General features: G+C 37.9%; 2 protein-coding genes and 1 long non-coding RNA gene across 4 annotated transcripts in view; 1 reads left to right on the top strand and 2 right to left on the bottom strand.

Annotated features, from left to right (window-relative positions):
* The window catches only part of lrsam1 (leucine rich repeat and sterile alpha motif containing 1), a 34,543-nt gene extending 28,279 nt beyond the window's left edge, over positions 1–6,264 (bottom strand). Inside the window, exons 1-2 of one of the 2 annotated variants that reach the window (XM_034896221.1) lie at positions 5,996–6,264; positions 1,535–1,727 (exon numbers count right to left, since the gene is read on the bottom strand). In XM_034896221.1, the coding sequence (XP_034752112.1) occupies positions 1,535–1,606 (72 nt within the window). In that variant the 5' untranslated portion in view covers positions 1,607–1,727; positions 5,996–6,264. The remainder of the gene's footprint in view (positions 1–1,534; positions 1,728–5,995) is intronic. The other variant, XM_034896222.1, reaches the window with a different exon arrangement.
* A 4,388-nt stretch (positions 6,265–10,652) lies between these two features.
* lmo4a (LIM domain only 4a) overlaps positions 10,653–14,740 on the top strand; it is a 24,136-nt gene continuing 20,048 nt past the window's right edge. Inside the window, exon 1 of the mRNA XM_034896243.1 lies at positions 10,653–11,021. Coding sequence (XP_034752134.1) covers positions 10,947–11,021 — 75 coding nt within the window. The 5' untranslated portion in view covers positions 10,653–10,946. The remainder of the gene's footprint in view (positions 11,022–14,740) is intronic.
* The window catches only part of LOC117959241, an 18,304-nt gene continuing 16,196 nt past the window's right edge, over positions 12,633–14,740 (bottom strand). Inside the window, exon 3 of the long non-coding RNA XR_004659899.1 lies at positions 12,633–12,755. This is a non-coding gene — a long non-coding RNA (uncharacterized LOC117959241). The remainder of the gene's footprint in view (positions 12,756–14,740) is intronic.

The following is a 14,740-nucleotide window of genomic DNA, read 5'->3' on the forward strand; positions in this document are numbered from 1 at the left end:
GGTACAGCTAGCAAGTACGGTCTCCCCAAGAACACAAGTCCGTTCTTTGCTTACTTGGTATTGAGAAACGCCCATTAAGACTAGAAAAGTGCTTATTCAGTTGGGCTTGAAAGTTTGAACACCGCAGGTAAACGTTTGTATTAATGTGCATAAAGAAACCCAGAAAAGATGGAAAAATCTCCAAAAGGCATCAAATGACAGATCAAACATTTGCATAATGTGTCACAAAAATTAAGATTTTATTTCCATCATTTACGCTTTTAAAAAAAACAGAAAACAAAGAAATGGCATTTGCAAAAGTTTGGGCACCCTGCAGAGTTAATACCCTATACTGCCCCACTTTGGCAAGCTTGGAAACGCTTCTTGTAGCCAGCCGAGAGTCTTTAATTCTTGTTTGAGGTATCTTCGCCCATTCTTTCTTACAAAAGTCTTCCAGTTCTTTGAGATTTCCGGGCTGTCTGTCACGCACTGCTCTTTTAAGGTCTATCCATAGATTTTCAATTATGTTGAGGTCAGGAGATTGTGAAGGCCATGGCAAAACCTTCAGTTTACGCCTCTTGATGTAATCCACTATGGATTTTGAAGTGTGTTTAGGATCATTATCCATTTGTAGAAGCCATCCTCTCTTTAACTTCAGCTTTTTCACAGATGGCATCAAGTTAGCGTCCACAATTTGCTGAAATTATATTAATCAATTTTTCCTTCTACACGTGAAATGTTCCCTGTGCCACTGGCTGCAATACAACCCCAAAGCATGATTGATCCACCCCCATGCTTAACAGTTGGCCAGAGGTTATTTTTAATTCTGTGCCCTTTCTTCTCCAAACATACTGTAAGTTTGGTCATTCTGAAAAAGGTATATTTTAACCTAATCGGTCCACAGAACTTGTTCCCAGAATGCATCTGGCTTGTCTAGTATCTAATATCACTATAAAGAGAAGTATCTCTTTATAGTGGAATGGTGTAGGTCTTTCTGGATGGATCGTGCAGTCAAACGTGGGTTTTGACTTGCTTTTCTCACAATCCTGCAAGCTGTTCTGTCTGATATTTTTCTTGGTCTTCCAGATCTTGCTTTAACTTCCATTGTTCCTGGTGATGGTCATTTCTTAATTACACTTAATTTCTTAATTATTGATTGTTGGGGCAAGGTCAGGTGAGTCTGGCAAGATTGACATCACCTGGTCTTTCCAGACGATGACTGAGAACAATCCCTAACACTTTCAGGTCTCAGCTTTCCAAAGGAGGGGGTGCATGCTAGAAACTCTACAGGGTGCCCAAACTTTGGCAGATGCCATTTTTTTGTTTTCTGTTTTTTGAAAGTGTAATGATGGAAATAAAAACTAACTTTTTGAGACATATTATAAAAATGTCTAATCTGTCATTTGATGAAAATGTTCCATCTTTTCTTGGCTTCTTTATGCATATTAATACAAGTTTTTACCTGGGGTGCCCAAACATTCGAGCCCCACTGTAAATACAGTCCAGTGACATGTATAGCCTGCTTCCACCGCAACCCGCCACAAACGCTTCTTACCCGGCACAGCTGATATTCCAATCTCTGCTGGGAGTCATTGCTGGGTTTCCTCTTTCTGAAGAACAGAGGCATGCTGAGTCCTGCCTGTCCTGCTACCTCTCTACCTGCTGGGTTTCCCTCCTGTCCCTCCACTACGACAAGCTACTTCAGAGGACTAATGGACAGGTTGGAAAGCCCTGACAGCGTCTGCACACTGAAAAATAAAAATAAAACATTTTGATTATTCAGATGAAGCAATAGGAATTTAACTTATATTACAATAACCTTTTAAAAGTTGTGTGGCGTAAAGTTAGGCACCCAAAGAAGGCACCGCAATTTTCGTTCTTATTTGGTCTTGTTACTACTGTTTATGTCAGCACCGGTGCCCTATTGGCACCGCATTTTGTAGCTGCTAGCACTGACACTGGCATGTTAAAATAGAATTGACTGAATTGCGTGTGTTTTTTGTCTTTTTGCCTGAGTGTGTGTATGTGTGTGTGTGTTTGTGTGTTTGTGTCAAAGGTCATAGGCACACTGGTAATGGCAAGTTAGGTTCAACCATGTATCCAGCTAATTTAAATGGCTCATGTTATTGTGTGTGTTATTTAATATTTGATATGCTGTTTTCTTAAGGGCAGTGCAAATGTTTTATGTTTTCATGTTTTATGTGACCATTTTACAGATCCACCGTATTTGTGCTGCCACAAGACGTTACACAACTCAGAGCGGTTTGTCTCCTATCCAGGAGTGTATGTGGGGAGGAGCCAGATTTTCCTCCAGAAGGTAGAGACAATAACCTTAATGCTCGTTCTGAATAGGTATCATAGTGGATTTTCTTCAGGGATACATTTATAAAAAATAAAAAAAGTTTAAAAAGTTTAATGAAAGTTAAGTTTGTACTCAAATCCCAATATCAAAATTCGTCTTTGTTTGTTTGCTTTTGATGATCGTTTCCTGTGACTTTTGTAGTTGATTATTATTTATTTTTAGGAAGAAGAAAAAAATGAAGAAAAAAAAAATTATTCAAATCTTAAATGTGGAGATCAGAGATGTTAATTTCCGGCAGTTTGGCCGGCACTCCTGCTGCATAGCAAAAGCCAACCAGCATTTAATGGTAGCATTTGAGTTGGTTATTTGGGAAGAGTATCAATTAAAATTTGTAAAGCTCCAGAAAAGCAACCCTCAAAGGCAGGGTCTGTAATACAAGCCAGTTGAGCTTCTATACTCATTTAAAAAAATAAAAAAGTAAAAAGGAGAGCAGACAGAATTGTAGATTGTAAAAGCACAAAAACTTAAATTGTGCGATAAGATAATCTACTTGCAAAATGGCTTTCCCAGTAACGCAGCACATCCAACCAGGACTGATGGCCAACACAGTGAATCAAATTGTTGGTGCTGGGCTTCAGTGCAGGGGTAGTTTTGCATTGCCAGACCTAGCTCCACAGCACAGTGCAAACAAACTTGTGCCTATAGCAAACATTAGCGATGGAATATTGCTTTGAGGTCTGGCCTTATGGGACTACTTAAGAAGTTTTTGATGCAGAATTGATTATTCCCCTGTACTGCTAGAAGGCTTTGGAAAGTATTGATTCCGCATATTATACTAACATGAAAAAGCAGAAAAAGGCATCCATTACAGCTCCCATGCAACCAGCAACCATCATAGCTTATGCTGAAGCCAACACTGATGGAAGTACAGAAGAAGTACCAACTAAAGCACATTTGGATCGCTGATGGCTTCCCTTATGTATAACTAACAGTTACACTGTTACTTATTCCACATGTACCCACCGTACATGTGGAATAAGTAACAGTGTAACTGTACAGTCAGAGAACCATGGTTACAACGTAACTAGAGCCCGAAAGATAAAGGATTTTTAAGGCTGATACCGATACAAATATTTGGTTTTTAAAGATTTAAAATCCAATATTCTGCTATATCGGCAGATATCCTGTATATTTAGAAAATAACAGTTATTTGTAGTCATTTATGAGTTCTCACTAAAATAATATGACAATTTGTTTTATTGTCACAACAGAACATCCAAATATATTAGTTATAGTTCTGCTAAAAAAATGCGTAAATACAAACTTAAGATATAAAACTTAACCCTCATGTTGTCTTCCCGTTAACCATGAACTTGTCCTTCCAGGTAAAAACATTTTTTTGTGCTTTTCTGGTGTTTTTGTCGCTTTATCTGATTTATTTATTGATTTATTATTTATTTATGGGCAATTTGGTTGAAAGAAATCCATATTTCTGATATAAAACACTTGGAAACGGTACAATTTGACCCAAAGACAACACAAGGGTTAAAGTCCTTTGAACAAAAACACAACAACAAGAGTTTTGCCAACAGGGACGTCGTAGAGCGTCCTCTGGTGGACAAACTATGCAAAGCAAACACTCATAACATTGTTGACCGTCCGTTTTTTTTTGTTTTTGTTTTTTAATATTCATTTATCAGAATCATTTATAATGACAAATAAAGGATTCTGATAAATGAATATTTAAAAAATAGGGGGGGGGGGGAGGTGTTGTTTAGACAGATCTGCCCCCACTTTTTAAAAAAAATCCTAAAGGAAACACTGTTACATTCTCTCTTTTTAAGAAACAACTACCAAATGGAGGGTAAAAAAAAAGTTCTCGGTAACTAATTTTTCCCATCCTTATGTGTGTCCAAGGACTGGGCTGCACAATATATAGTCTTTTAAATCATTGTGGCAATATCAACAGGCGCAATAAACACATTGTGATACGCACATATCGCGGAGAGTTTTGGTGTTGTTGAAAAGAAAATATCAGTAGAAAACTTCACGTTAAAATTTAACACTCATTCTTTTTTTTGTGGTGACTTTAAAATTCCAACAAAAATGTTAGAAATGATTTCCTTTTATTTGTTTTAAATTCATAAAGCATTTCGTTAAATTTAGGAAGAATACTGAAAGCAGCAGGAATGCAGAACTGAATACACTTTTAATATCTGTTTATTATTAGATATGGCTGAAAATCCATATTGCGATTTATACATTGCAGCCTCTTGTGATAACGATATATATATATCACGATATATAAATTAGACAGACGAAGAAAATTCAAGTACACTAGTTGCAGAGACTTTAACACAGAAAAAGCTAAGTATTGGTTTTCTTTTCTTAAGCGCAAACTATTCTAAAAGGCACTACACTTAGTTTAAGTCCAAGTCCATTAAAATGACAACATAATATAGTGCAAAGGGTCAGCACAACATCTTTTTTTAATAAAGAAGATACTTACGAAATAAGGCACATATTCTCAACTAGAGAAAAAGTATGAAGTATAAAAGTTTCTTTACAGTAGTGCCGTGCCATATACAGTAAAACGATTAAAACAGTGACAGAGCACACTTGTCCCTTTGTTCAGAGGGGAAGTACGACGTCTGCAAACATCGGCTGCAAATATTCCAATCAGCAGTTATAGGGAATTGTCAGGGTGGTGAAAAGCTTCGTGGTACGGCTCGACCACAGGTCTGCTGTAGCGGCTTAAATCAGAACCAGGTCTAGATAGTCTAGCTAGCTGTCTGGATTTACCCTGCAGATATATGAGGAGCAAGTGCCGTAGTCCTCAGAAATCCACCGGAGTTTAAAATTACAACACAAAGAAAGAGGACGGTAACGGAACATCCGAAAAGAGTGGCATCCGGTGGAATTCCTGGCAGAATGAGAGAACTTCCGGTTGTGGAATGTCATGGCTATAGATTGTCAAGTAACACAAAACTCTCTGAGTGTCTTTCGCAAAATGTCGCAGCCTTTCGCGATGTGTTTATCGTGCCAGTTGATATCGCGATAACAAAACAATATTAAGGGTGCAGCCTTAATATCGATACAAAATAACACAGGATATTAAAAGTGAAAAGCTTAGAGACATAAAGCGAATGGACACTTTTTGAGGGGGGGGGGTTTGAGGGATAAGGACATTTTTAAAACCCAATTCCCTTCATCCTTTATCTTCTAAATTACACATGATTAATTTATAACTACAGACTCTTGAGAGACTTAATTGGACCGTTCCATTTATTTACAGATATATTTGTAAGGGTATTTGTTTTTATGGTATCTGTAACATGGGCCCTGTGGGTGGGCATGGAGGATTACCGTAAATGACGAAGGTTGCATCTTTATGAGCGTAGCACTAGCACAACAACTCAAAGGTGATCAACCTAGCAACACTTTACACCGCATACCAACCGCTGTTAAGATACCCATGCTAACCTAGTTAATAAGAAACCATATGAATAGTAGCTTGCTGTATTTAATTTAGTTAACTCGCTTCACACCAATAAAGGCTTAACGTTCATGTCAAGGCAGATCATGTTAGCTTGGTTATGACAACTTACCACTCCGGCTACATTCAAACACGAGCTAACAAAGCTAGCAGGTAGCTAAACAATACACCAAAACTAGCTAGCTATAACAACACCACGACGTTAATATCATACTAACAGGCTGTGTGTTGATTTGCTGCTCCTCACTCTTCTGGGAAACGTGAACTTCAGCTGTTAAAATTAAAGTGGGACGTTAGGCGAAGTCAGGGGTCGAAAAAAGAAGGGAACCGAAAACAGCTGTAGTTAATTAACTTAACTTCCCTAGTTCATAAAATACGGGAAACGTAACAATATTACCGATATAAGCCTTGCTCAGCTGATGCATCGAAGGTTGCTAAATCATAACAAATAACTGCAGCTCATCTTCTTCTTAGCTTAGAATATTAGCGGATTGCAACTAGCTTAAAGATGCATTATCGCCCTCCACAGGATTGTGTAGTATCCATTGACATTAAAATTAATGTCTATGGTCAGTCTATGGTGGTATTATGATTACAATGAGCATAAGCATAGTTCTACTGTAAAAATGGATAAGTGATACAGTAATTAGCCCAAGGGCCTAACGTTTTTGTTCAGTTTTGATTATTGGGGGGTTTTATGTCTATGGTTGTAATGAGGTAAGCCTCTCCTCTCTAAAGCGTAGCTCACACAGCGCCATTTTAAGGCTACGAAGCTTTCATCCACCGTTAGCTTCCCATTGACTGCCATTCATTTTGACGTCACTTTGACAGTGAATAACTGTACATCTGAAGCGTTTAAAGACTCAATTTGTGCCTTGTTTATTTCTAAAAAAAAAAACACGAAAATGTATGAAAGGCCCATTACCTTGTATCTCACGTTATAGCTCCGTAGAAGACGTTTTTGTAAAAATAGGCTAACGATTGTGTCATAACCACGCGACTTACTGTTGCTTAGTAGTGCCGTATTCACTGGAGTCTGTCCGGAGCATAGACCGTATATATATTATATTTTATATTAACGGTCTATGGTCCGGAGCAACGTTCAGTTGGTCCATTACTTTAACTGTCTATTGGTTGTAACACCGTGTAAATCACGCCAATCACATAGTCCATAATGTTTTCTGTAAATAAAAGGTTATTTAATGGATCCCATTGATTCTGGTATAAATGTGAATTCATTGGAAGCTTTCGGGAAAGGACTATGCAATTATTTGGTTAGGCTTATTTGGTGTGTTTAATCATGGTTTCATTTTCAAAAAACATCATATTTTGATATGCATTCCATGGTGTTATGTACTATTTTCAATTATGGTAACATTGTACTGACTACTTCTACTGCTAACAATATCTCTCTCTTGCTGTTTTGTCAGGACGGGCCAACTTTGATCGCTGTGTGTTAACGCTTAGCAATACTCACTACACATTATGCCATCTATAACTGTAAAACAGTGAGATTTGAGACAGGACAGTGCATATTAATAACCATGTATGTAAATATGAAAGATTATATGAAATTATATGCAAGATTATAGCCAGTGGCTAATTTACATCTTTAATCCCTTTGGCGGGTTGTGTGCTACAACTATTATTTGTAGTCATAGTACATAGCATTGTCTTTGTTGTTAATATAATTGTCACTGTTCATCAAACCAACTGCTATAATTATTATGAATTATATTTCTCTATATCTTTATCAGTGTTTCTGCAAATAGCCCCCCCACCAAGAGCTTGGGTCTGTCCGAGGTTTCTGCCTAAAAGAATGTTTTCCCTTGCCACTGTTGCACTAAATGGTTGTTTTTGTGGGAATGGTTGGGTCTTTTTATGGTCTTTATGTGTATTTAATTGAATTGAAAGACCCCCAGTAGCACTATTTTTCTTCAACAGCCCTACTGTGATGGGATTTGCTCGTACTCGTCATGTAAACAGTTTAAGGTCGGACATGGTTAGGGTTATGGCAAAGCCAAGGAACCTATAGGCTAAGAGGTCATGGTTAGAGCTGGCCCACACATGGGTGGGGTGAAAAACAAAAGGTTTATCTTATCTTTTTTAATATGCCTGATTCTGTTTGTACCTTTCATGTTAGCAGTTTGTCCACCAGAGGACACACTCTGCCCATTTTTGGGAATTGCAGCGAGGACGGTGTGAGGACTAGAACTACAATGAGCCTGCATGTGGTATTGATTGCAATCTCAGCTTTCTTTTGTCCTCACTGACTGAGCTTTCCAACGTGCCAAATGAAATGGAAATGGAAGTAGCCTCCACTCTTTTAAAGCTAAATAAACTAATACAAGCAAATGTGCTTGGATGTGGTTTTTAAACCACATCACATAATAATGTTTTAAAGTCACCTCAGCTGTTTGCAGTTGGTGCTTTAATATTCCTGCTCGTTAACTGAACAGATCGGTTCCCCAACGTCTTCACATATAAGCCTATTCTGGTTAACAAGACTATTTAGATCACCAGACAACCTCTGAGACTCTGGGTGCCTGAGCAGCACTATCCCCGACAATAAACCTCTGCTGCGCTTATTAGAGACCTCTGCAGGTGTAGTGTTGGTCTGTGGTCAGGCCATAGGCTTAGTTAGACCACAGGAGACACACGGAGCGGACTATAAATAACCACATAATTAAAGGCGCTGACAGGGAACTGACATTGTGGTTTGAACCGTTTTCCCCTCAGCCACCCCCCCTTGGTTTAAAGAGGTATCGCTCTACTGCAACCCTAACAACACTATAACAATCCTTAGGACAGCGGTGTTAAACTCAGTTTCAACAAGGGCCACACTGGAACACAAGCATCACATCAAGGGCCAGACATGCCAAGTTTACTGACATGCTTTTATTTAAACGGAAAGCCAAATATTTGGGACTTTGTAATTGCATGTCTAAAAGATGCGGAAAACAATATGTAGGTCAAAGGGGAGTCAGGGGGTACTTCTCTGTAGGTTTGTCACTACCAGTGGCACTTCTTACATGACTCATTTGTTTGATCCATTATTAACGTAAGTCAAATACAATGATAAGTGTAGCTTCAAGTCTTACCTTCTGTTTTAATGGCCGACACGATCTTCCTTTGGTTGCCCACAGAATCCTGGTTGATGACCTTTGACCCCTTCTCAGTGGATGCTGTGTGAGGTTTTGGTCTGGTCTTTCAGGACTTTGGGGGGGGGGCTTCATATTGAAACACTCTGAAAAAATACCATTCGGCACAATGTGTACTTTACATGGTTACTGGTTACTGGGGTAGCTGGTTGTACAAGTATTTTTACTCAAGTAGAATTGTGCTAGTGCTACTTTTATGGAAAGAAATACTTCTTAATATACTTGAAAATTATCATTTGTATATCAAATCCTCACCCTGTGTTGCCATGAATTGTTGAAGAAAAATAATAGGTTTTCTTGCGAGCCTCAGCGTGAACAAAGCATCCAAAAACTATCCAAAATAATTCTCGATGAATTGAAGTAATAGAGGGTTGCATGTTTTTGGATTATTTGTTCACAGTGGAGGCATGCTAGAAAAACAAGGTTTTCTTTAAGAAAAGAAGGAAACACGTGGTGAGTACTTGATACCAATAGATTTGCGTTGTCAGACCCATCTCCACAGCGCTGTGGAATAAGGTCTGGCTACACCACAAATACATTCTAGGGTAAGAGAAAAAAACGCTCTGGCTTGTTTGCATTTCTGCAACCAATTACAATCATCCTGGGCTCCTGCTGGGGGCGGCTGTGCAAAATGGTCTTGGGAAGGGTTAGGGTTATGATAAATGAAGTTAAATCTTCACACAACACCGTGACGTGCCCCAATAAAATTAGCTGGAATGTATCGCCTACTTTGTCCACAGCAAATCTTCCAATCGGTCCCAAAACGTCCCAGTTAGAGAGTCAATGCTGGAAACATATCATTCCCTAAGAGAACCAAGCAGGCCTGCCTGTTGTATGATTTAAAGTTTTCTCAAAAGTTGCAATTAGCTCTTGTTGTTTCCCATAGTGAAGGGATTTTGAAAGCAGAAATGAAGGGGGCAAAGCTGCGCCAGATGTCCTGTCAGGCTTATCTGGCATAATTCGGTTGATCCAGTCTAAGATTCAAATGATTATTTTGAGTATTTAAGTATTCTACCGCCCCCCCTCCAGGAAACAAATCATTGCTTTTCTTGCAGCTACAAGGACAGTTGTGACCAGTACTGTACTTAAAAACAAATTTGAGACATACTAATACTTAACTTGAGGTTTTTCTTTTCATGCTACTTTATACTTCTACTTCATTAAATTTCAGAATTTCAGAAGGAAAAATATTACTTTTTACTCCACTTCATTCATCTGAAAGCTTTAGTTACCAGTTACTTTACAGATTAACATTTATTACAGACAAAATACATGTAGTTTATAAAATAGTTAATAGTTAATTTATAAATTAAACTGCCCAAAATGATTTAGTGCTACAAGTACAACACAGAACTGTTTCGTCCCCAGTTTCTAAAATGAGAGGATTTTTCTGCACTGAGTATAATATGCGTTTTACTTTTAATAGTTTAAGTAAGCTACATTTTCCTGATGATTCTTACATGTAGGCCTATCTGCATTTTCAATGCAGGAATTTTACTTGTAACAGAGTATTCTAGTTTTACAGTGTGGTAATGGTACTACTTTTACTTAGTAAAGGATCTGAATACTTCTTCCACCACTGGTTGTTTCTTAATTTGAACATCCTAAAGTAGGCAAAACTCTCCTCAGCAGTCCATTATCCTGACAGCAGGACGAAGCCACGCCCCTTTAAGACGTCAGAGGAGGAGTAGTTATAAAGCCGTTTAAATGACTGAAGATAACTTACTTCTATTCGCTATTCGCGGCAACACCGTTCTCTTCAGGTACAAAGACAGAAGCTGTACCGGGACTAGACGGTGAGAGATGTGACTGGCTGTCAGTGAGCTGTCGGTGTCCGTCCACAGCCACAGCCAGGAAGCTTTGTGAATGGGAAAAGAGAAGAGAAGGGGAGCTTAGCACTACTCGGGTTTTCACCACACAGACAAACCGGCGCGTGGAGAATATACTGGAGCTTCTGAGAAGTTCGCGGCTCTTTCTGTGACATCTGACTTTCCTGTACTTTAGCTGAATGCGAGGGAAGCTATCAGCCGCCGCTGTTTCATCAACTATCCCCCCCAACGAGTTCCCAGTCCACGGTTATAAGGTGAGTTGTAGCGCACCTTTACTTCCCACATATTAATAAACCCCACTTGCTTTTTGGAGCCTTTTCCAGTTCCTTATATCTTCGGAAAAGCACTAACATTAGCTAAGATGTCATAGTATTAATCCTCCTGTTGTCCTCGGTTCAAATTTGACCCCTTTAAAAAATAGCTCGTCATAGTATTAACCCTCCTGTTGGTCTCGGGTCAAATTTGACCCCTTTAAAAAATGTCTATATCTGAAATATGGGTTTCTTTTTAACCAAATTACCACAAAATATGGATCGGAATCCATACGACGCTTTTTTCAAATACAATTGATCACTTTCATTCCTGACGAAACTCATCTGTTTGTTCCTCTGGGTTTAATTATTAGCCCAATTAATTCCTAATTTCTGCTTTTTTAACTCAAATATTAGGTATTATTATATATAAATAAGGGTTCTTGACCATGAATTCCAAAAAGTAGTGTAAAACTAGTGGTAGTAAGGTGGAGTTGGTGAAAACTACAAAAAAGTCTGAAAAAGGGACGAAAAATTGACATTTTTGTTCCTTTTTCAGACTTTTTTTTGACCCGGGAGGACAACACAAGGGCTAAACGACTTTAGGCTACTTTCGGCTAACAAGAAAGAAAAAAGGTAGCCTAGACAGTAAAAATGATGGTTATACTTTATAATAAAAGATTAAAAACTTAAATTAATGGTGGTTTTAGGCCACTGTTAATAAACAACGACATGATAATGAATCTTGTTTACTAGTTATTAATGGTATAATGTATTTTATTGTAACAGTTTATTGTTGCACACATCATAACATTTTATGTATCTTGTTGAGCAAAGGATTTTTGAACCTTTCAATCGTTTGTTAACCGCCGATAAACCTTATTTGTATGCTTTCATGAAGTTGAAAGTTATGATCACAGTAGCCTACCTTGTGAAATGTTTATGAATACTTTGTAAAGCATATGTAAACATGATTTAGAATAGCTATGCTCCATGCACAAGTAATCAATAATCATTTATAGATCACGGAAAAACAAATTTTATGGGATCAGATTTAATGTTACTTGATGCTTTTTACTAATCATTAACTAATTACGATGAACAGAAGTTACAACTTGGTAATAGCATCCAAATAATGTTCATAGATGGTTAATAAGACAATTGTTAACCATTGACACAGTATTAACAATTTATCTAAATATGTAAACAATTTGTTTTATATTACACTAAACTAGTGATAAAATAACAAATCATAACGCGTAAACATTATAAATTGTCATTTTATTGTTTAACAGTAAAATAACTATTAACTGACTAACTATCAATTCACCATTTATTAGGAACACATGAGCGCGTGCCCTTAAAGTTGATTAAAGAAGTATATCATATTATAGGGCTGGGTGATATGGAAAAAATCCAATATCATGATATTTTGGACCAATACCTCATTATTGATACCACAATGATATTGTATTGTATTGGTGCTTATACAAAATATCTACACAATAAGATTTCTGATAAAATATCCTAAGTAATGTGGATATAATGACTAAGTGGGTAAAGGACAATAATAAAACAGTTACAATAGTCTGGTAAGTTCAGAAATTGACATAACTTTACTGTTATGCAGCCTTTAAAACCAGGAAAAGACAACACTCATATTGCAATATCCAAAATCTAAGACGATATCTAGTCTCATATCATGATAGCAATATGATATCGATAAATTGCCCAGCTCTAACATATTACTCAAACAGCATGTCTTTCAGTGCCAGTCGGACCATCACTCTATAGTCCTGGAGGTGGACAGTCATGTGCACTTAGTACGGCTCGGACCACATGCTTCATACTATTCAAGAAATATTGGGATTCCATGGTATTGAGTGTTGCAATTTTCTTTTCCTTCTTTAACAAAAATAATGGTTGAACAATTGATTGAATTGTTTTCTAATAAGAATGCACATCCCAAGTCAGTCAGACAACATTTATTTCATTTGTAAAGAAGTCCGTAACCAGGGTTTTCTGCTTTGGGTTTGCTGGAAACGGATATGATGTACAGTAGTCTTAAAATATTTAGGTGAATCATTAGTAAAAAATCAATAAATGCAAAAATGTCAGTTCTAGGGAAAATTATCGGTTTTGATATTTTTGATCCCTCACACAAGTCGTGCAGTATAATTCCAGTTTATCCACTCCTATGCCTAGTACTTCCCAAAACACATGCATTTTCACTAAAACCTGACTAATTACTTTTGCTACATGTCGTTTAATACATGTATACAACTTATTGTCTGCTTCAACACACTGACCAACCATCATCATGGAAACACAGAGCCACGGTTAGCCATGCTTGAAGAATCCCAGTTTCTATACTCAACGTGATAAACGATTAGATAGAGCATGCCAAAGGATGACTGTACTACACACACAAAAGTGGAGAGGGTCACACAATGCCATGGCCTCAAATGACCTCTAATCAAAAAAGCCTGTGTCCAAAAATAGGTGTGTTAATGGAAAACGATAGCATATACCCTTACACCCATGTCTTTTTAAACTAATGGTGATAGTACTGTTGTCATGGAGTCCATGAGTACACTACAATACAATAGTTACTCCTGTGTAAGAGGCATCAGTCAATTTCATTCAGTTTAGGAAAAATTAGCCTTTATTGGCTATGTCAGCCTGAAACTGCAAACAATTTATCGGTGTGTCCAGCTTGCAGTAGATTTGTGTTTCATTAGCTCCTGTTTCATCAGTCAGTGTATTACCAAGGCAGAACACAAGTAGTTGCATGGTCACTAGCCTTTGTTTTGGGTGGGGAGGTTTTAAGTGGCTGACAAAGACCAAACAATGGGTTTCACGTCAAATTTCACGTGTCCAGCTGTTCTGTCTAATAAAGGCCTAAAATGCCCCCCCAAAAAATCTTAAAATAGAAAATGTGAACTTGGATATACCGAGCAAACTTTTCTTCACCTTTGTGGAGCTCGAGCGGATAGCTGACAAGAACATCACAACTGTTGTGTTGAAAAAAGGTTGAGGGAACTTTTTTGATGTGCCTTTTTATGTCTACCCTTCACAATGAAAGCCAAGCTTAAATTCCCTTACAGTATTTTGTTAAGATGAAACTATGAGTTTCACGTCTCAAGCTGTCCTTCATAACACAGGCCTTTAAAAAAAAAAATATGTCAACTTTTTGGATATGTTTGTCTAGGGGAGTGGCCAAAAAAACAAGGAAGTCACATAAACATTTATTAGATCCTAACTGAACAAAAGTGTATTTATTAAGTTATCCAGCTTTTACTTAATCACAGTAATAATAATTGTTGCTGCAATCCTAGTCTAGCCAGGAATATTTTATGGTCTTGTATTTTAATGTAGCAGAGTGGAGCTTTACGAGACTTTGTAGAAACTTTAGAGTTTTGTGTCATTTTTGTGTCATTGGGCTAGTCTGGCTATCACCGGACCAAGCCAAGCTCCATAGACTTGAGATTGAGTGTTGGTTCTGGGGGGTCTGCTCTGTATTTTCTCTGCACAAGAGGCGGGACCAATGGGCATAGTTAATATGACTCTGTACGCAATTGGATAGTCCTTCAGCCAATCAGACCAACGATATGGGTGACTTTGATGCCGTTTAGCGGCCGCTGTCCATCCATCCATCTTCATCCGCTTATCCAGTCGGGTCGCGGGGGCAGCAGCTCCAGTAGGGGACCCCAAACTTCCCT

The sequence above is a fragment of the Etheostoma cragini genome, chromosome 16, assembly GCF_013103735.1.
Source record: "Etheostoma cragini isolate CJK2018 chromosome 16, CSU_Ecrag_1.0, whole genome shotgun sequence".
Lineage (NCBI taxonomy): Eukaryota > Metazoa > Chordata > Actinopteri > Perciformes > Percidae > Etheostoma > Etheostoma cragini.